Source organism: Sabethes cyaneus, chromosome 3, assembly GCF_943734655.1.
Source record: "Sabethes cyaneus chromosome 3, idSabCyanKW18_F2, whole genome shotgun sequence".
NCBI lineage: Eukaryota > Metazoa > Arthropoda > Insecta > Diptera > Culicidae > Sabethes > Sabethes cyaneus.
In genome coordinates, this window is record NC_071355.1 from 241,021,430 (window position 1) to 241,044,588 (window position 23,159).

At 42.5% G+C, this 23,159-nt stretch overlaps 1 protein-coding gene across 3 annotated transcripts; it reads left to right on the top strand.

Annotated features, from left to right (window-relative positions):
• Window positions 1-617: 617 nt before the first annotated feature.
• Window positions 618-21,945, top strand: LOC128741498 (eukaryotic translation initiation factor 4E-binding protein Mextli). 3 transcript variants are annotated; one of them, XM_053837368.1, is made up of 11 exons: window positions 618-668; window positions 1,706-2,223; window positions 10,489-10,787; window positions 10,852-11,044; window positions 11,216-11,287; window positions 11,805-11,865; window positions 11,933-12,449; window positions 12,508-12,592; window positions 12,662-12,952; window positions 14,203-14,321; window positions 20,249-21,945. In XM_053837368.1, the coding sequence occupies exons 2-11, from the start codon at window positions 2,115-2,117 to the stop codon at window positions 20,501-20,503; spliced, it is 2,001 nt and encodes a 666-aa protein (XP_053693343.1). In that variant the 5' UTR covers window positions 618-668; window positions 1,706-2,114; the 3' UTR covers window positions 20,504-21,945. The 3 variants fall into 3 exon arrangements, with proteins under 3 accessions (XP_053693343.1, XP_053693341.1, XP_053693342.1); XM_053837366.1 differs by having other exon boundaries at window positions 12,508-12,952; XM_053837367.1 differs by lacking the exon at window positions 618-668 and adding an exon at window positions 701-1,477 and having other exon boundaries at window positions 12,508-12,952.
• Window positions 21,946-23,159: the final 1,214 nt, after the last annotated feature.

Genomic DNA, 23,159 nt, shown 5'->3' on the forward strand with positions numbered 1-23,159 from the left:
TTACCTAAGTAGCTTCAGTATGTACAGGAAGCATTTCCAGATACGGCCATCGTTCGACTTAGATATGTGAGAAGTTGCTAGGTAGGGACTTGAGGGAGCTATAGATCTCGAAAAATTATATTTTTTCAAAAATGCAAGTGATCATAAAAGTGCTATTGCTTGAAAGGTTGCGAATCTAGAATAACACTTTTACGAGGTTTATGAGCGGTTGCTCGATTTTAAATGTAAAATTTTTCTTGCAATCAGCAATACGATTGCCAATATTATTATGTACATTCAATCACATGGCGCAATGAAGTGGTCAAACTATTCTAGCTAACAAAATAGGTCCATCGATTTGTACATCACATTGAATGGCCCCCGATTCCAGTTGGACGTTGACACTGGGCGCACTGACAGCAAAAGTTTAGTTCAAAACAAACACGCACACAACATTGCATTCATTATACTTACCTTGGTGATACTGATGTGCCACTGGCGTTTGCCAAAGCGAGAGCAAAAACGATCGCACTTGTTTGGCGAACGCTCGACTCACTCACTGACTGGCTGGCCGTCCGCAGCGCACATTTTCCCTGCTCACTCGCTCGTTCGGTTCGCGTTCGACATTCGACAAATTGTTCGCGTTGAGGAAAGTTGGAGCTGTGGCAGCAGTAGCAGCAGTGAAAAAGGTGAGCCATGCAGTATCATCGTTTGGAAAATGCGTAATTTTCGCATCTTCGGTTGGCCAAATTGATCGGGAAATTGTGCCCACGGTTGCGAGATGTGACAAAGTGTAGTGTGAATGCCTTTTCCTGTTGGAATTGGGTCGGAAAAGCATCGAATGATAAATTTTCCTAAGCTGGCTGGCTGTTAGGTGAAAAGAAAAAGAAACTTGCGCACCGTCATTAGTGAGTTTGACAGCAGCGCAGCTGTGCAGTGCCGTCTCGTCGCTTGTGAATAAAGAAGAAGGAAAGAAAAGTGCTGTGTGTGTTTGGGAAACGGGATGAGATGAGAGAGTGGGTGGCTTTGCGTTGCGCGATCTGCAGCGCCAGCCTGCTGTGTTTGTGTCTGGAAATTGATTACGATCGAATTTGTAATTGATTGTATGCACACTGCACAGTAGGTAGAAGGTCTAGCTGCACAGAACGGAACAATGATTATTATTAATTCCACTGGACGAGGTCAACGTCAGCCAAGACGATAGGTGCCTTCGCGAAAAGAATGTGAATGTTGCATGGTTATACACAGAGAGGAACTCTATATTGAAGTGTACCCGTGCACCTCAGCGTGTCTGATAGTGGCGATTGTCTGCTGCACACAGACCGTGTCTCGGTCTGTCCGTGGAGATCCGATAATTTTTTTTCTTGCACCCTTGCAGATATAGCAATCATCTTTTCCTTTCCATTTATCGCGGTGGCAGCTAATATTTATGTACAGTGGCTTTTTGCTCAGTAAATAGCCAAAGTTTTTTCTTCTCCGTTTTTCGTTGATAGAAAATGTAATGCCATATCGCTTTCTCTTGATTTGATTGAATTGAAGTTTGTCATTAAAAAAATTCCCCAGCGTTGTCCGCCACGTTGTGGACCGATCGGATAACAACCGCATTTTGATGTAGAATTGAACTTTGAAGGGCTTCACCCGTCCTAATACTAAATTCCTTCCGTCAGTACATCTGGCATTTCTTCATTCACCACAATTTCATTACGTTTGCTACCGCTATTTGCAGGGGAGGTGCACAAACATCGACAAAATCCGTTTATTTTTCTTCCGTTTTGTTCTTGTGCCATTTCTCGGCTCGCCTTCACGTGACAAGGTGCGTGTGTTTTGCCAGGCGAGCTCAACATAAGAAAGTTGCTCGAAGAAGGCACCGGGTACTGGAAACGAAACGGGTGCATCACATTGACGAGTGCCGCCAAGCCAACCCGCCAACTACCTACTGCCGTATTTCGAAACTACCGTCTTTGTTTCGGTAATTGCGTGTGAACAAAAATCAATACCACCCGCAGGACCGGCATTAGTCAGAAAGCAGAAGCTGGTTGGGACAGCAGGCGGCTAGAGAAGCCCACCCACGGGTCACCAACCGTGCCAGTGAAACTCCTTGCTAAGCCGATCCAATCGCATCTCAACCGGCCGGGATGGCACAGCTGGGACGGGCCGTAAAGAATTTGGAACCGCCGCGTCCACTGAAGTCTACCATGAAGCAGTCGCAGCACGGCCACGTGCCAGTTTACGAGGTTCAATCAAGTGAGTATCCTTTTCGTTCACCGAAGGTAGTAGTGTCTATCGAGAAGATTTATATTTATGAGTAGTTCTCGTTGTTTTGTCAAGTTGCAAAAAAAAAATTGAGCGCTTTTATTGCAGTGGAATTGCTTTCACGAACACGAACACCAACAAGGTCAATATCGCTGCTAGAAATATCCTTGAATCGTAACAACATCGAAACAGGGAGAAAACAAATAGGTGGAATAAAGGTGCAATCTATTTTTTTGTGAATTGATAAGAAAAATACATTCATATTTTCAAAAATATTTAGTGACACTTTTGCCATGCGACATCGTTTTTGTTAAGCTCATCGGTGCTGTCGTATACAATCGTAGCAAGCTGGTTAAGGGAAACACAGTTTTCATAACGCTGTTCTATATAGGTTGCTAGGTAACGTAAACTACGTTGAAATAGTTTTTTCTGGATCTCAAAATCGAAGTAGAATAATACATCTGAGTCTAAGAAAATCGAGAAGAAAATTAATATATTAGTGGAAATTAACCAAGCAATTGAATGCAAGTAAAACATGTGTCAAGTGTGTAGACAAATATTAAAAACAATGTTTATTCGTTCGCTTCTCAAATGCTAATGATCTATTTTGCACTGAATGTCACTCTTATATTAACTTCTACTACATGCTATGCCTACTATATCTGCTACAGTTCGGCCATCCTGACAAATTACATCGTCCTCGATGTACATTACATATCATTATTCAACAATTCGTCCAGGAACCTGCAGAATTCGCAATCACATTTGTCAAATCACATTCAACTGTTCCAACAGTTGTGTTGATTCCTCCAGGCGCTGCTCCAACAGCGTTTCTGACTGCTCCAACAGTCATACGAGTAGTCGCACCAACGGCTCTGGTTTTATTACAAAAATAGTCTCCGTAGTTTTAATTGTTACAACGACGGATTTAACTGCTCCAACAGTTACGGCGATTTCACTAGTTGCTGCTCCAACAGCACGTCTCGCTTTTGATAGTTCCAAGAGTCGCACCAACGGCTCTGATTTGTTTTTATGTTTAAACTTGTAATTTTGCTCCGAAGTCCCCTCAAATCCACTAGTCTTGCTTTTACGATGACGTCGCAGGCAAAATTTTCGTAGAATTCGCTCAAAAGCTTACATTATTTTGAGTTTGAAGTCTGTCCAATCATTAACCGCTTTTTCTACTTCTTTGAGCCTCAATTTTGAAGAACTTCTCTGTTTTCCTTATTATAAATTGCTTGCATTCATTCGATTTTTATAAATTTGTCCTGATTAACTTCGTAATTTCGTCATTCCATTGTAACTAACAGCGCCAGTTTCGCTTCTGACTGCTCCAACAGTCCTACCAGCAGTCGCACAAACGGTCCTAGTTTCGTTACAAAAACGAGTGCTTGAGTACCGACGGCCTAGCTCGGAATCCAAAATTTCCTCCATGTTGAAAGATTCGATGAATTTCTTTCCAGCAATCCTTCGGTTCTAGAAATTTTTTCGATCGTTCGGGGCGTTCACAAGGTGTCATCCCACTTCTGATAATTGTAGACAAATATTAAAAACAATGTTTATTCGTTCGCTTCTCAAATGCTAATGATCTATTTTGCACTGAATGTCACTCTTATATTAACTTCTACTACATGCTATGCCTACTATATCTGCTACAAGTGTTATCTAGTTAACGGCATGAAACCCGCTGAGGTACGTGTGTCATGAGATAAAAGGATAAAACCAACATTAGGTATTCGTGAATTTTACTCTTCCGGATCTTATCTTAGAAGTAGAAAAAAATCAGGTCTCAAAACTAGGCATGCTGGTAAGTTGGGCTTAGTTTTAGGTTATTGACGTTTAGTTGTCTAACTATCCAGATCGATCAAGTCTGGGATGTCATCAAGGATGTGATTCAGTGCTGCGTAAGGATTGCGGGTCTCATTCGGATCCATTCGAATTTCACAGAGATATTTTGACAAAGCAAAATGCTGATCTATCTTTTCCCACGGTTGCAATCGACCCATGTAATTTGCGGCTTGAGCACGAAGGCACCGGAACATGCACGTCGACATGAACGAATGCATTAGGAGCGTCAATAGCTATACGCACGAAGCCTACATGAAGCTCACCTGGTCAATGAACATTAATACAAGTCGGATTGCGTTCTTATCGATAGCCGGTTCTTTATGAACATTACCAACGTATGACGAGACCGTAACGTAGTAACTGTACGTGCGTGCTCGAAACGTCCAATCGTGTACCGCTTACGACAAATCGGCCCTTGGCTAATTATCAGTAGTAGGCTGACTGAATAGGGGAACACCTTCCCCTATTCAGTCTGACACTTTAACTATATAAATTCACTGCGAAATGTCTAACCGGAATACTAGGAATATTCCACGAGGGAGATGCAGGCCAAGGAGCAGAGAAACTGGAACGAATTTTTCTAAGCTTAATGGACTAAATCCGCGTCGCTTTTTCGCAATAATAATAATTTTCCAGAAATGTAACCGACCCCGTAAAGGCTGTGCAAGGAACCAGAAACTACTCCCTGATTTGTCAGCGAAGGAACGCCGTTTCACCACTTGTTGGATTTGCTGATGCTAACTGGGGAAACGACGTGAACGATCTACGTCCGGTTGTTTGTTCCAGGTTTTTGGAAACACGGTTTCGTGGACGACAGGGGCAGACCAGTGTATCGTTGAGTCTAGCAGCATGCGAGACAATCTGGTTGAGGAATTTGCTGTCCGTGTTTAATGTCGTTTTGGAATCTCCCACGGCTAGAGTCGGACACAATCAAACGTGCATTTACATTGCAACCGAACCAAGAGATCAAAAACGAATGAAACATTTGGATATATGTAGGCATTTGCTGGTGAGCACAGGAAATTTACGTTCAACTGCCACGCTTGCGGAAAAATGTACCACAAACGGGCAAACTCTCCAGACATTAGACAGGAAAGGCTATCGGAAAATCTAGGAAAGCAGAGGAAGCAATGAGCTAATCTATCGGAAATTCAACAGGAATAACGCTAGTATACCTCGAAGAATTCGAGCAAAGTTTTAGAGCAAATTGAAGCTATCATTCCCACAAATCGTAAAAGGAATAAAGCAATCTTGGTGTCTACTTATGTATGTATGTATGGGTGGAATCCACCATTACTTCAAGGTCCTGCCAGTGTATGTGGGCAGACTTACAGTAGATCCAAACTTGATTGTCAAATGAATTTCACACTAAAGCTTTTGTAGAAAGACCAAAAAGGATTGGGCGGACCCACAAGCAGAGACACTTGTGCGCATTCTTGTTGTACGATTAGAAGCTGTGGATTATGGAAATTGTTTAGGTTTACCGCAATAAAACTAGTTCGATTACGCACGAAATAACTAAACGCTTTATTTTAACGATCGAATAACTGCCGAGTGCAAACGTGTACTTTGAACAAAGGTACATGTTTATACGGACTGCGTGTTACAGTGCAGGTTTGGCAAAGGTGGTAATAACCAGTGACGTCATGAATACTTCAACAGTTCCGGGATTATAACTATTTCCTTCCATCATTAGGATCCTTCCATCTAACAATCAATTTCGCTGCACCAGCACTAACCCACGTGATGGTTTGTTTGTTCGAAGAGTGCAACATAAATATTGTTTCAGACCTTCAGGAGTTTCCCCCTAGTGATTCCGGTTTACTCCTCACTCTATCCTCCAGTCTTCCACTTATATGATGGCTCTGTATTCTGACCATCCCATGAATTTTCATGTAATACATATGATGAATTTATCACATGATATATAATGAAATGAAATTAATATGCATAAAAATAGAACGAGCTCACCAGCAGTCCTTTGCTTATTTGTTAAAAAAGTCAACAGATTTCTGGATCCTAATCTATATATATAAAAATGAAATGCTGTTCGTGTGTCCGGTATAGACTCACAAACCACTCGACGGATTTTGATGAAATTTGGCATACACATTGCGTATGATGTGAGGAATGTTGTTAGCATGGTTTGAGGCCCCTCCCCTCATTAGAAAGGGGGGCTCCCATACACATGAAACACAAATTTCTGCATAACTCGAAAACTAATGGAGCAAATGGAACCTAATTTGGCACGTAAAGGTTTTTAGAGGCAGATTTTTTTTCTATGGTGGACTGAGACCCTTGCTTCCTCTAAGAGGGGGGGTTCCCATACAAAAAAACCAAAATTTCCGCATAACTCTTAATAGTCAAGCAAATGGAACCAAATTCGGGATGTGGAGGTTTCTAGAGACAGATTTTTTTCATATGGTGGTTTGAGACCCCTCCCCCCACTAGAATGGGGGGGGGGGCACCATACAAATGAAACACAAATTTCTGAATAGCTCGGGAACTATTATGCAAATGGTAACAAATTTGGCATATGAAGGTTTTTGGTGGCAGCAATTTTTTCTATGGTGGATTGAGACCTCTCCTTCCTCTAAGAGGGGTAAATAAAACAAAAATTTCCTTATAACTCGACTATTAGTCAAGCAAATGAAACCAAATTTGGCATGAGGGGGGTTACTGACGGTAGTTTTTTTTCTATGGTGGTTTAAGACCCCACCTCCCTCTAGAAGGCGGGGGGGGGGCTCCCATACAAATGAAACACAAATTTCGGTATACCTTGGGAAGTAATCAAGCAAATGGAACCAATTTAGCGTGTGGGAGTTTCTAGAGACAGAATTTTTTTCTATGGTGGTTTAAGACCCCTGCCCCCTCTAGAAAGGGTGGCTCCATGCAAAAGAAGTACAAATTTCTGCATAACTCGGGAACTAATCAAGCAAATGGAACTAAATTTCGTAACCCAAGGTTTTTGGAGGCAGAATTTTTTCTATGGTGGTGAGACCCATCCTTCCTCTAATAGGGGGGGGGGGCTTCCATACAAATAACTCAAAAATTTCCTTATAAATCGACTATTAATCAAGCAAATGGAACCAAATTTGGCGTGTGCGGGTTTCCAGAGATAGGATTTTTTCTATGTTGGTTTAAGACCCCTTTTCCCTCTAGAAGGGGTGGTTCCTATACTAATGAAGTACAAATTTCTGCATAACTCGGGAACAAATTTGGCAACCTAAGGGTTTTGTAGGCACCCCTCTCCTCTCTGGAAGGGGGGCTCTCATACAAATGAAACTCAAATTTCTGCATAACTCGAGAAATAATCAAGCAAATGGAAACAAATGTGGCCTCCCACATGGCCACATTTTTGAAGGCAAGTTTTTTTTTCTTTGGTAGTTTTTGACCCCTTCCCCTCTGGGGCGACAAAAAACATTAGGCATTACCAATACCACCAAAAACTGCTTATAGTAACATTAGATGATTGAGGGCGAGATGGTCGCAGGCCGCGAGTGTTCCATACTAAAATATAGAGTAAATTTGGAACAAAACTGATTTCTCTAAGCCCATGATTTCTGACCAGTTTTCAACTGATTTCAAACGAACTGCACTGATATTTTATTGCGATTTTGCCAACACTATCATTTTAAGGGTTGGTAAAAAAACTCAAATTGTTACGTGGGATTAGAAATGTGCTGTATGAATTAGGAATATCTTGGTTTGTCAAAAAGAAAGCTCTTGGTTGCAAGATTACGATTAAGCGAATCTTCAGCATTATGAATCTACCCCCTTTTTGGAATGGCGTAGCAACGCGCGCCGGGTCCTCTAGTGACTAATAAAAACTACTAGCTAATGTTCTAAAGCGAGATTTCAACACGTTGCGGCTAACGCCAGGGTCAAAACAGGATACAAAACGGTTAAAATTGCGTTGTAAGCCAGTTATATTGCTAAAGGTGCTGTAGTTGGTTTGGATCAGATATAGTTGCATCATAATGATGCCGTCATTTGAGTTTCCATCAGACCTACATGTACAGCAACCCAACAATATCTATGTAGATTATTAGCAAGTTTTACGGTCAACGTTTCCATTGTATAGTAGGCAGGGATGGAAAAAAATCGCTTCTAGCGATCAAGATCATAAAAGCGATCAGATTCAGATTCATTGACATCACAACTTGTAAACGACAAACACTTGTAAACGACAATTCATGTCAGATCATGTCCATTGCATGACTGCGTTGAGAAATATAATAGATACAGACGATTGGTTGTGTTCATCGTATGAATCACAATACAAACAATATGTGTGACCTTTTTTCTCGCAGCTAGGTAAGATGTAACACTGTGATCGACTGCTGAGACTGTTTAGAGAACAAAATCTTGTGATCAACGCTAAAGATTCACTGTTTGTCAAGATCTGTACGGATCGTGATCTGTGCGTGTGACGATAACTCACAGATTTTACAAAATCACTGATCTTCCATACCTGATAGTAGGTGTTTGAAGAGCTAGCACGAAGCAAACAATTAGAATATATGTTGAGGTTGAGGTGATAGGTAATCAACGGGGCCGAGTGGATCAGCCGTCTGCCCAAAAGCACAATTTTGATATCAGCCAGCCAGGATCCACGTAGCATCGCACCTTCTAGCTTAGCTACTCAATCTTAAGGAAAGAGTATTACCGGGTATGACCACGTGGAGGTGCTAGGTAGGAACTTGGGATGGCTAGAGCTATGTCGGACGCATCTTCATTGTCTTACCCCTTTTAATACCTTGGTGTCTAGATGTGTCACCAATGTAAACCAATCTTATAAAAAATCGGAAGTTCATTTGAAACAAGTGGGTCTTCAAAACAAAGTGAGGTCCTGATGGTGCGATCGAGCGATATAAGGCGCGCTTGGTCGTGAAAGGTTGTTCTAAAAAAGCAAAGCCTGGGTGCTAATTCCGTTATCGAAATTTAACCTTCTGTTTTTATATGACAGACTTCACAACCAGCTGTTAGAATACAGGACAGTGCGGGGTCAGTCCTACGATCCTATTGACTCTAACAGCCTCTCCCATTCGAGATTCGAACATACGACGACTGGCTTATTAGACCAGCGTCTTACCTCGAGGCCAACTGGAAGGCAAAGGTTGTTCTGGCGACCGGAAAATGATTATGACGAAGTGTATTCCCCGATGGTACGGTATTCCACGATCCGTTATCTTTTGGCGCTTGCAATGAAGTATAATTTGGATATCGAGCAAAGGACGCTGTGACTGCATTTCTCCAAGGAGAATTGAAAAACGAAATTACATAGATTTACCGGAGGGCTTTGCAGGAAACTCAAAACATGTCTGTTGTTTGCGAAAAGCTTTATATCCGCTGAAACAGTTTAGCCGTGTGTGAACTGCGAATTAGATGGAGCCTTGAAAGAGTGGATTGAAGCGTTCATATGTGGATCCTTGTTTAAGCTGGACAATCTATGTGGATCATCTACCTATCAATCTATTTTTTAATATTCTCTAATGATTTAATTTTTTCTAATGGTTCACAAATTGGTTGGTGAATCTACCTTTTGTCTTGGATTAACAGTCACAAGAGACCGTGCAAAAGGGAAGCTGTTTGTGGATCAAAAGCATTATCGAAAGGATTCTATGAAGGTTTAACATGGTCAACTGTAATCTGGCGTTCACATCAGCAGATACGAGCGTACAAATAATTCCAGATATTAGCTGCGAGGTGAACCGCGGTACTTGCGTGGTAAAACTGAAAACCGGATTACATATTCAAAGGAGTGCTGTGGAGAGTTGGCAACTTATTCGGATGCTGACTGGGGAGGAGACCCAGATTCCTGAAGAAAACCAAACGGACCTAACAAGTGGAACCTATTTCATCGGGTGATTTAAGAATCCGACAGGGAAGGGTACGAATGAGAAATGGTCGATTCAATCGAGTGACAGCTAGACTATCCGCGAAAGAAATTTCAAATGGATTGGACTTCCGGCTCAGGGTTACGGATCGAGGAATGTTCTAGCCACACTGGTTAGGCCACTGCCTCATCGCACTGCAGTTGACTGCCTTGAAATACTTGACTGAGAGTCGACAGGATGAAGAAACACCTAGAAGTGTCACAGGGAGTTAGAAGAAAATATACAGTGGATAGAAAAAGATTAAATAAAGCTCCGGAGTACAATCCTAAGCTGAATAGAGAGTGTACAGAAATATGAGTAATTCGAAAGGTTATTTAGCGGAACTAGCACTTACCTCAAATTAATGTATATAACCAGGGAAGCCGTCCTGAATTCTTATATTCGTACCACTTACGTTTTGATAATATACCAGTAAATTTTTGGAACAGATATCTAAAAAAATTGTTGCAAAATAAATGGAGTACACGAAATTTCTACTCATGCTTATGCATTTTTTCTTGATTAACAGTCGAAGAACTGATTACACTGACCGAGAACGTGGCAGCCAGTTTGAACAACGGCTGCAACAATGCGGACGGCATGAATGCCCTGCTGGCTAACCTGCGCCTCTATGGGCCCCAGCTGGAGAACGTATCGAAGGATACGCTGGACCGGGCGTTCGTCATCTTCCGCAATGCGTCCCAGGACGAGCGGCTTAACATTATGACCCGACTGAATCTGCTGGAGCTAATCGAACTGCGGGCCAAGTCGTGGCAAGTGTCGGACGGTATCAACACCTACTACAAGCACAAGGCAACTAATGTTGAGGTTGGTTTTTTGGGAAAAATGGGCGTGTAAAATTTGCCACTGTATTTTGGTTTTCTTTTTGTAGCCCGATGTCATTGGTGATTCATCGTTGTTGAGCACCTCCCCTCCTGGATTGTCTCTCGGGCAGCAGATGATTCCATCGCTGTCTCCCGGCGAGCTGATTCGTGCCTCGGGCAAGTTCTCGAAACCGACCAAAATACCGGGCAAGACGTACTGTAAGGACGAAATCGTCATCCGCAATGCCGATTCTGGAAAAGGTAGTATTGTTTTGTGATATGATGACTTCGTAAAATGCCTGATATGATCTCGTTTTCTGTGGGTTTGAATAGAAAAAAACGGATCATATCTTTTTACGAAGTGATAACCTTTTATCTTTGTTAATGTAAGATTTATTTCCACATCCCTGGACTGTGAACACCCATGCTAAGTTATGGGAATCAAGGGACGTAGAGTTCACATGATTGAGGAATTGAGCGAAACTGTTATATCGTTCCAAAGAGGTAACGACCAATTTGGTCTGCTTGTGTGTGTGAAAATTTAAATTGGATAACTAATTGCACCAAAAGACACTAATTATCTCAGCATATTTAGCACGCACCACTCATAATTGTATATTTTACTGACTACCTGTAATCAAACTTTGCATCCAAAATAATTGCACTGAACATGAATGTAATAATAAAAAATGGACAATGACACTTACATAGTCTGGTGGAGCATTTCATTTCTTGCGACATTATCAAATTAGCAAACTGCACTAAAAATCACGTGTTTCAAAGGTCGCTGTCTTCTACATGCACTTCTTTTCGCTACCAACACATTAGCTTGTAAGCTGACAGCAGTACATTCCACATGACCCGTAGCAAACCGTAGATGGTTTGCCGAACGTCGTCTTTCATTATCCCATCGATCCACGTCATAAATAGTTTTAGAGCTTTTTCTTTTTGTGTGCTAAAAACAACTTGCGATTGTCTATAAACGTCTTCTGATGCAAAACATTCGATCGCTCATCCGCAGTTAACCCAGGTGCTAAGGAACGTCTTGTCCAGATCACGGGCCCCAACGAAGAAAAAATCAAGTAAGCTATTGTGACTCGCTGGCCAAAAAAATCACAATTTTGCTAACAACTGACTATTTCTCAATAGCTACGCGAAGCAATTAATCGAAGATACAATCCGTCGCAATGCATCGCCGGTGCGTCTGGAAACATCCCAGGATGGATCGTGCAGCTCGCTGGCATCGTCCGCTTCGGACGAGATGCTCCCCAGACGACCGCTGTCCGACGGTCCCGGTTCAATGTCCAGCAATCCGTCCTCCCATCGGGGTGGTGCTGTGATGCTGGGTGGTAACCCTAATGGCACATTCGCCACCGGTCAGCAGCAGCAGCAACAGGCCGGACCGCAGTCCGGTATTGGATTGAATCTAAATCTGACCGGCAGCAACAATGGCAACCTTTATCAAACACAGCAGCACCAGCAGGGGTCCCAGTATACTCACGCAAAACTGACTCGAAATGGATCACAGAACAATGGACAACAGCAGACCGCAATCCTGCTGCATAGTTTATCCACTAACGATGCCTCGCTGGGCGAGTACAAGTACACGGTTAACGTTGGCAGGCATAATGTCAAAATTACCGGAGATTGTTTCGATTTAGTGAGGGTAAGAAATCATCCAGATTAGTTAGTTTAAAGTTAAATTATTTCTGGTTTTATTGCAGGTTGCCAAACTGGTACTGGATGACTACTTCAGTAGTAATGAATTTTTGGCTGCCGTGGAAATGGGATCCAGCTTCGATATGCCGGGTTCGTTATCTTCCCCGGGGACACCGATGGCGGGTCAACATCAACTGATAACTGGTTCACCGTTTGTAGATAGCGGTGTCGGTCTGGACGCTATGGCCATGGGGGGCAACTGCATAGAAGTGGACGACGACGTGTTTATCGTGGACCCACCGACCCTAACCGGTGGCAGCGGGCTCAAATCGGGCGACAGCTCCAGTTCGTCTAACTCAACGCTGGTTAGTGCATCGGTGCCGGTAAACAATGGGCTCAGCCGATCGCGAAGAAGTCATTTCTCGCGTAAAGACAGCGCACCTGAGGGCATTAAGGATGGTGCTGGCGGCGCGGGTGCGCCAGCTACAACGAACGACGATTCTAGTCCAGGTACGTTACCGTGACGTTTTTATTTTTCTGTAGTTTCAGTGTTCGAGCAGCGTCAGCAGATAATGGATGCGAAGAACGCGTTGTGAGTAATAATGTTTCGTAGAGGGACTTTTAGGGAAACTTTTGCAAACAATTGAAAGCTGTACCAATGGGCAATCCACTATGACCTATCCTGTGTGAACTGTTCATGGCTAACCTTGAAAGTAAGTTAGAACAAAACCAGATACCCCGAAAAGATGGTGGCGATACATCGACGACGTTTTCAGTATAATCAAAAAAGGAGAACTGAAACCCATTCTAGCGGACATAAACAGCACGCACAGGAACGTATACTTCACATACAAAATGGAAAAAGAAGGAAAACAGGAAGGCGTGAAAAGTGCATAAACCTTAGAACTTTGCAAATGGTTTTCCACCACATGATACATAGCATGGAAACATTACCGTTAAATGAGCTAGGGAAACAAAGAATTGACATAACATACTGCAAAACTGAATGGATGACAAGAAAGGACTATCCAATCCATTATGTCCAAGGAAAGAAGGGAATCTACAGAAACTGACTAACGACAGTAACACAGAACACAGAACTGAAGAGAGTGACAGTAGAATACGACGTAAACATAACACGCTCTCTCCGTCGAAACAACTAGCTCAAAAGTAAGTTGGGATCAACTAAAGACCTTATCGAAGTAATGAAATCAGTCGCCCACATTGCAAAAAGGTTTACATCGGCCAAACGAGAAGAAATCTAGAAACATATACAAAAGAACACGGCAGATGTAGCGAAAGCATCAAGAGGTACCGAGAAGGGTGTGATACACCATTTTAGATCAAAAGTGGCTGAGCATATCTTCAAGCACAACCATCCGCTAACCATCGTCGACGCAAAAGTAATAAACAACTGCTCACCGTGGAAGATGGATGTAACTTCAGTCAAAGTCAGATTGTTCGCTTTACCAAGGTCTGTATTGCTTAAAAAGCAGCTAAATCGTAGAACTATTCAATGACGCTACTCAGATCTGCCCCTCGTGAGTACGGACTCTAGGATTGAATCACTAAGCCCAGGCAAACAGCGTGCTCGAAATCTGAAATCTTACAGAGTTACACAAAAAACGACCTCAGAAAGTTCTTTTCCTCCTAATTTTTAATATAGGTATCTGTCCTTTGTCAATCTTGTTATGCTAAACCCAAGTCAAAAATCGTACCTTGATCAACCAAACTCTTTTTTTTTCTTTCTGTGTTTTCAGTGAGAATTGTCCATGAATACGAACGTTTGATCTACTATTCCAAATCTCCCCATTCATGGGCTCTGCCACGTGATTGGCTGAAGATCTGCGATAAATTACCGTATCTGGTGCGAAATAAGGTAAACGACAGTTCCGTGACGCGCGAAGACGACCAATCAGACGACCACGATTGCACACTAACTCCGATGACTGGCTCGGAATGTACAAGTTGTCCTAATTCTACCACCACCACCATCAATACTAACAATGTGACCAATAATAAGCCCGGCAGTGGCCAGCGTGATACTAACAATAACCATAGCACCACCACCACCACTACCACTAGTGACAATAACCTTTACTATCACCCAAACCATCAGCAGCGAAGAGCTCAGTACATATCAAGGGGTTTTCTCGGTCGCTATTCATCCAATCATACCGGTAGCTTCGACTCCGTCACGGGCAGCAAAAACCACAACAACAGCAACAACAACTATCAATCTTCTGAAAAACAATCCTCGCTATACTGCGCCGGTAGCGGTAGCGCAGCAAAACGATCGGACGTCATTCAGTATCGACTGGTTCGATACAAATCGACCGGCGATTGAGTGTTCAGCGGAACACGACGAGACGAGTTTTTGTTTCCCTGTTTTAAAGTTTATTCAGTTTTTTAATACTCAGAGTTTAAGTGAAATCATTTCGAATGATTTTCGTTGACTGTAAATACTTAACTGTCGTGAAAAATATGTGATAAGAACAAAAAAAACGAACAATACTTCAGTGTTGCAGAATATTTCTTGTTGGTTTCTAAAAATATTCTCAAACCAAAAGCAAAAACTCTGACATGAGACTAGTTTTTAATTTTGTTATGTTTTTTTGCTCTCGAACTGTGAAAAAAAATTGTATGTATTATCGAACGAACAAAATCAACGAATTAACGAAGCCTTCCAAGAACACATGTGATGTGCTGCTCTCAACAGTAACAAAGCTTGCAGGTTGTACCATAACGAGAAACTGTTATCAAATGCTGTATTCAATACTTTGTAATGTGCATTTTCATTCAGTTTGTTCAATATCTAATCTAACGCTTTTAGTTAGTTAAGCTAAGTTGAGTGATGTAAAAACCAACAAACAAACAAATAAGCAAAAAAACATTTTATCTAACACTCTCACCTGTGAATGTTGCACTACTAAACCACGACGGTCACAAGCACCCATGTAAGTATACTCACTGGACTTTTTGGAACATTCTATCTATGTTGGTCATTAGTTGGATGTATGGTATTGTTATTTGTAAATTTTTGCAGTTACCTTTTTGCTCGATTAAGTTCATGTTCTTCTTTTGTACATATCTAAGTCTTTTGTTGAGGTTATAACCTATTGGTATTCCAAAATTTAGACGCAACTTACTGTCGAGTTCAAAAGTAACAAAACCATAATTCCAAAAGTATATACATATATAACAATAGCATGTCATATCAATTGCAGCACCTTCCAAACAGCCTAACCTATAAAAACTAACTTGCTTCTTACTTCTAGCGGCGTAATGCCGGGGAGGCTCTTGCTATATCAAGAATTTTTCTCTGCTGTACTCGGTCCTGGGCTACTCGTTGTCATCGCCAATTCGTTAAGTGCAGTGATTGGAGAATTCGCAAAAAAATGCAGCCGAACATTGCGTCATCATGAACATCGGAATTTGTTCAAATATTGAACATGTGATGTCCGGGGATGCGTGAAAGTGTCCAATATAGTATCGCTATAAACAGATAGGAATTGTTTAAAGCAGTGTTAGTTGCTTTAGAAGCAGTGCAACGTGTTATTTAGCGCATGTCGGCTTCAATCTGGGCCAGCCATCAGCACACGTTGAGCCCGTCTTTTCCTGGTGCCGGTGGGGTTCTTGAAGAGAACAGATTTCACTGGACAGTCATCGGACATCCTTGCGACGTGGCCGGCCCACCTGTTTTATGGAAATCCTTCAAATAATGTCTGCCGCTCGTGGTTCATACGCCTGCGCCGCTACGCTTTCTGTTTGTATTCCGTTGAAAATAGTCCGCAACTCTTTTCGTCTTCCGTAAGCAAGTCTCATGTCCGTAAAGGACTACTGGTCTGATTAGCGTTTTGTACATCGTGAGCTTTGTGCGGCGGCGTCTGCTCTTTGATCGAAGTGTCTTACGGAGGAAAAAGCGGGTTCAACTTCCAGTTTGCAGGCGTCGGTGAATCTCCTTACTCGTACTATTGTCAGCGATGACCAGAGATCCCAAATACATGAACTCTTCCATCACTTCCACTATCCGTGGGAGGCAGGCATCGTCTCCACTGTTGCGAGGTTTCTAGTAATACCGTCGAAGTCGCCTGCGAAGGCTAGGAGTTGACTATTGTGCCGATGATCGTTTCTTTCATTTCGTTACCTGCTCACTGGATCACACCTTCAACAGCGATGTTTAATAACATAGAGGAGATTCCATCCGCTTGCCACAACCTTCTGCGTGATTCTACGAGACCAGGAACACGCACTTAGCACATCACTCCCCCCAGAGTTCAGCTGCGTCAGTTTATCCCAGAATCGTTTTCGTACATTATCTGTCAGCAGTTCGCCTGTATGATGCCGTAGATCGTTCTTAGCATTCGTCTTTCGAAAACTGCGACCACTCGCTGGTTCTGCTCGAGCATTGTCCATATTTCATAACCGTAGACTAATCCGTAGGGTACACTTTGTACGGGGATTCTGACCGCAATTGCTTATGAAGTGTGTTGATATTTGCTCGGTTCATAACACCTCGTAGCGCAATATTTAACAGCAGCCGCGGTAGACCATCACCTTAACGAAGCCCTCTGTGCGATTTCCACCCGAAATCTGAATACAGCATCAGTTTGATGAGCTTCCTGGGGAATCTGTTGTCCATGATTTTCCATAGATCGACTTTGAATTCAACGAACAAATGATGCGTTGGAACTCTGTATTCACGGCCCTTTTAGAGAATCTATCGCAGTGTAAATATTTGATCCGTTATAGACCATCCTTTGACAAAGCCGACTTGATAAGTTCCCAAAAATCTGTTCGCACTTTGTGATAGTCTGGGTAATATGATTTGGGACAGCACATTGCAGGCGGCTCGATAGTTCTCAGTCCAACTTCTTCCCATTTTTTGAATCGGGCAGATTGCTCCATCTTCCCACTCCCGCTCCCGCTGATCTGTATCACAAATTTCAACAATTACCCGGTGCATACAAACGGCCAGCTTTTCTGGTTCCATTTTAATGAGCCCCACTCTGATGCCGTCATTTCTAGCTGATTTAACGTTCTTTAGCTGCATATTGACTTCCTTAACTTTGCCCTTCCCCGCCTTCTCCGCTTGGCCGCTATTCAGGTATTTATACAAGTGCTGCTTCCACCTTTCAATCACCTCGCGATCATCCGTCAAAATTCTGCCATTCTTATCGCGACACTTCGGCTCGCGGCACAAAGCTTTTGCGGGATCCGTTCAGCTTCTGGTAGAACTTTCGCGTTTCCTAGGAACGATGCAACCACTCCATTTCTGCATAGGTAGCTCTCTTCCAGGTAGCGCTTTTTCTTCCGGAATATTGGCTTCGCTGCATTTTCTTCTGTTTGTGTCTCTACGTTACGTTCTGACGCTCCTACATTCACCGTCAAATCGTATGCTGTATCGTATGGTGCTCTGAAGCTCTCCTGGTACCTCCAATCGAATTCTTTTGTTATTGGGGATAGACGACGTTCCACATAAGTTCTCTGGAAAAGGGACAACCCATTTCATCCACTTCTCAGGTAGTTTATTCTCCCAAATCCTTAAAATTTGCTAGTGAAATGCCGTTGCTAGTGATTCTTTATCATTCTACCAGGACTCGGTCCTTTCCAGCAGCTGTATTAGTTGCCAGCTGACCAATTTCTCGTCGGATCTATTCGAGATCGGAAGCGGGCACGTTGTTATCGTGTGTAGGCACTCCTAGGTTAACCCTCTCTGTCCCATGGTAGCACAGGTGCTCCATGACTTCCGATACTAAAATTGGCCGATAAAATTTTTGAGGCATTCAAATATGGATATTTTGATTTTATAACGTAGTAAAAACATTGTTTTACAAGCTGCATAATTGCGTTTGACGAATTGCTAATTAATAGCTTTTTTACATGATCAAAAACTGTAAATCACCAAAACACCCCTGGGACAGAGAGGGTTAACTTCCGTTCTGTCTCCTGTTGTATCATCATTGAAATGTCCGTCGAAGAACTGTTCCCACCTGTCGACCCAATGATAATAAATAGAAAGGTTAAGAGGAAAGACGTGTTTGATTATTTTAGTAAGAAAAACTGAAAAACTGAGAAAAACATGGCCGCAATTCGCCAGCCACGCAGTCTGTGTAGGGTCCGCAGGTCGCCTTCCACTTGATCGATCCATTTTGCTCGCTGCGCGCCCCGCCGTTTCGTTCCAGTCGGATTGTTATTGAGAACTTTTTTAACCGGGCTGTCGTCCAACATCCTCACGACATCCTCACGATGCCCAGCCCATCGCAGGCGACCGATTTTTGTGCTGTGAGCGATGGGTGGTTCCCTAAGCAGTTGATGCAATTCATGGTTCGTTCGCCTCCTCCACGTTCCGTCTTCCATCTGCACTCCGTCGTAGATGGTGCGCAACACCTTCCGTTCGAAAGCACTCCACGGTTGGTCCTCCACGAGCATAGTCCATGCCTCATGGCCGTAAAGGACTACCGGTCTTACCAGCGTTTTGTAGATTGTTAACTTCGTGCAGTGGCGAATTTCGTTCGATCGCAGCGTCCTACGGAGTCTAAACTAGGCACGATTTTCTGCCATAATGCGTCTTTGTATTTCTCTGCTGGTGTCGTCTGCGCTAACCAGTGAGACCAGATACACGAATTCTTCTACCACCTCGATTTCATAACCGTCTAAATGAATCCAGGGAGGGAGGTCAGCATGCACTTCTCTAGAACCTCTTCCTTTCATGTATTTTGTTTTCGATACATTAATGACAAGTCCAATCCGTTTGGGTTCAGCTTTCAGTCCGATGTACGTTTCCGCCATCCTCTCAAGGGTACGTGTAATGATGTCAACGTCGTCAGCGAAACCAAGAAGCTGGACGGACTTCGTGAACCTTTCCATCGCTTGTTGGCACGAGGTTTCTTCACCCAGCACCGCGGTTGCGGCCTCATTTACAACCGAGCACCCATATGCTCCTTTTCGTGTCTTCGAGGTGTCGGGGTGTAGGCTATGGGGCCGATCACCGGTCTATACAGCACTTTCCTGTCGATCAGGCCGTCCATACCATGATAACGATCTTGATATCTCGTGGTGACCAGCCATCGTACGTTGCCTCCAGCTGCGCTCCTTTCTCGTTTTAGGTAGTTCACGTTTATAATGGTGTAGTTAAAGTTGAAGAAACGGCCTTTTATCTTCAACATACACATCCTCTCGTTGATCGTCTTCCTTCCCATCACGCGATTCTGCATTCTGCTACGGATCCTCCATACCTTTTCCCATTTCCGACAATATTCCTGCAGTGCCACGATGCCAAACTTTCGGGGCTCTAGCTGTTCCAGCAGCACTTTATCGCCATCCACGAAATAAAAACTTACTCTTTTATTCAATTGTTAAAATTGTATAAACCGCTATTCAATTTTGTTCAGAAGTTTTGATCACAAATTTTTTGGAAATGAGAAATATGAGAGCCAAACCCGGTGACAAAACATTTAAATTGTTTTCTAATCACAAATATGACATAAAATGAAAGGCACTGAGAGAATAATATTAGATCATAGTAAGCTGTGGAAAAAAAACTAATTGGTAAATACTTTTTATAGGTTAGGCTGCACCCATATGCATGTCGTGCATTAGAGGTGGTCGGTGTTTTAGTTTCTAAATCTGAGTCCGATCCGAGTTCTACCCAAATTTCGATTCCTGTCTTATCCGTAATTTTTTCCTGCATTTCAACAAGGTTCGGGGTTGCCTAATATAAGTCCAGAACTCGACCTCCTCTCTACCATATCCATGAGCAGGCCTAATAAGTACCACGTTCTAAACGTTCACTCTCTCCCGCAGGACCTCGACGACGATAAGAACCGCTTCAATGGTGACGCATTCTTGGTACAGAGAAAGCAACCCACTACGGAGAGTGGTTTGGAACAGACCGCCAGCAGCGGCTTGGCGGAAACGGATCGAAACGCTGGCGAAGGCGACGTGGCGTCCGCAGCGACGGCAACGACGACGACTACGACGGCGATTCCGGCGGCAGGTGAGGCTGAGAAGAATAATAATACAACCACAAGCGGAGCAGCCGAATCGTCGAAGCAGTGAGAAAAATGCTTCATTGGAAAGGGTGTGAAAGGCTGTTTGCTCTCGGGATAGGCTATAGTGCGGGACCTGCATGCCCAATGTATACTCTCCAATTTAGCTAACAAACAATATTTAACATTGAAGTATAGAATGTATTTCAAAGATAGGAAAAACTGCAACCTACCTACTCTACTTGATGATGATAATTGGTCTGTATTTAACCATTCTTCCCATATTATAACCTGAAACACTAGGTTAGTTAAGTCTCGCAAATCAAAATTTGTCCTCTGTTTATTTCTCGTTTCAATGGAAAAGAGAGGCTTTCAGTAACAAAAACAACAAGTCTAATAAGGACTGAGTTCGAAACAACTTTCGAAACTACAGTGATATAGTTTATCTATGAGATTAACACTACTCGAACGTAATCGTAACATTAAGCAATAATTGTAGATGCTCATTTTTCTACACAAAAAAATAGGAAACTAGCTTCTACGCATGATCCCATTTATTCAAAAAACACAAAAAAAAACATCTCTCTTTGCTATTCGTTTTAATTCATTGTTTTTTGAACTATTCTTTAGCAAACCAAAATTGTTGCTTCGGAAGTGAAAAAAAAAGATCCAACATTAATGCTGTGTATTAACAACTGTCTAGTCTGCAAAAAGCAAATCAACAACTCTTTGGAACGCAATTCGCGCTAATTTGAAAAAAAGATTTCACCATTTTTATTTTCCTCTCGAAAGTGGGAACCTAAATTGGCAACATCACATATGCTAGCTTTAAATTCTACTGTTGAATTTGTTTTTTGACTATTTTTGTTTAAATTGTTTAGTTTTTTTAATGATTCTATTTATTTCATCTCCTCCCATATTTACCTACTATTACTATTATGATTATTATTAATATATTAAAACGAAACTTATGAATGTTATTTAATTTTGTTCGCTAATTTATATGAGTATTTATAACGTCCAAACAAGAAAAGTATCATACGTTTGTTTCCTAGGTTTCTCTTCGCAGAAAACGCGCTAGAACTGATTAAACCAAAACTGACCCTAACAACAAACAATCCAGTTTGGGGAAGAGGATTGCTCTTTTTCCCGGTTAGCTGCTGTACTGAATCGATGGTTGCTGTAACTGAAAACAAAGCCTTTCATGATTTTTTGTCTTTTTTTCCAATCCCTTTAACACGTGGTAGTTTCGTGAGGAAGGTAACAAAGAAAAAAAAATCAATATACCTACATATATGTTAATACCCTACAAAAAGTCATAGGATTTTCATTTTTCAACGCAAAACAGTAATATATAACATTTATTCAACCAGTCCCCCTATTTATATTTGTACCCTCACAAAAAAATACAGTTAGAAACCTCTAGAGAAAAATTAAGAAAATGAGCTTAACCAAGTGTACTTCTGTTCGCGGTGGAACACGTTTAGGATGCGAGAGGGTTTACTAATAAAGTGAGATTTATTTTTTGTAAAAACAACCGTTCTTCACTTATGAGGAGATAGATTGAGAAATGGCACGTTCGCAAAAATCGGTCCCAACGGAAAGTGAAGTTACATTTCCGCCTGAAAGCATACTGTCCATTGTGGAGTCTATAAAATAGAGAATTTTTTCTTTAGCTAGCTATCTTGGAAGTTTTGATTCCCGGAAAGCTTCTGTGTTGGTGTAGATGACACTGCGTCCTCTGTTTCTTCAATAATCGGAACAGGAATCGAGCCATGCGTACATTCTGCTGGATCATCTCTTACAGGTACCATTGTAGTTTAAACCTCATAGAGTAGGATTTCCCATGGTAGTTATTGCAGCTCCCTGAGAGGTGTCACAATCGTATTAAGGACGCATTTAGTTGACATGCGACCTAACCGTGCCCAGCGGAACGATGTAGCTTACGGAACCCTTTCGTTCGATGGCTCCACCAGGAACCCGGTGCCGCTCAACGTAGCCCAGGTTGGCTTCGTTGAAGTTGCGCTTGATAGCTCCATATCGACGATTGAACTGCTCATCTTTTTTGCGGTTCCTTTCAGCTTGCGTTACAGGACCATGTTTCCTTAGCAACTCCAATGTGATGAGCACTGGTATTCTAAGGAACACTTCAGCTGGAGATGTTGGTTGCGGGGTATTTGGGTTTGGAGTAGGGCCGTTCACCGAAAAAAGTGTCCACATACGAAGATGGGTGTTGTCATTCGTACGACAATATTGCTGGAACTGCTGGTCCGCCGATCCGGGAGATCAACAGATGAAATCAGAGATCTTCACTGCTGAGGGTTTTACCTGTTACCAGTACAGGTTCTCGTCTACAGCCCGGATGTCGTTGGATGCTGCGTCGCCATGAGCCTCTTCCTCAAGGTGTAACCGATCCACTTCTACCTACGTTCACGAATTTCCGTTGCTATCGGACGTTGATGACATCAACGATGGAGTTCCTCATTGGATATCCAGTTGACTGTAATGGCAACTCAACCAGGAAAACCGGGAAAACCAGGAAAAGACCAGGAATTTTTTTTCACCAGGAAAAACCGGGAAAAAAACAGGAATTTTCAGTTCATCAGGAAAAAAAATTATTTCCTTCTGGTTGCTTAATTACTTGTGTGTTCATGTCCGCTGGTTCGACAAAACCAAAAAGTCTGCTTTCCCAACTGTCGATGGTCGTATGCCCTGGCTTTCACCTG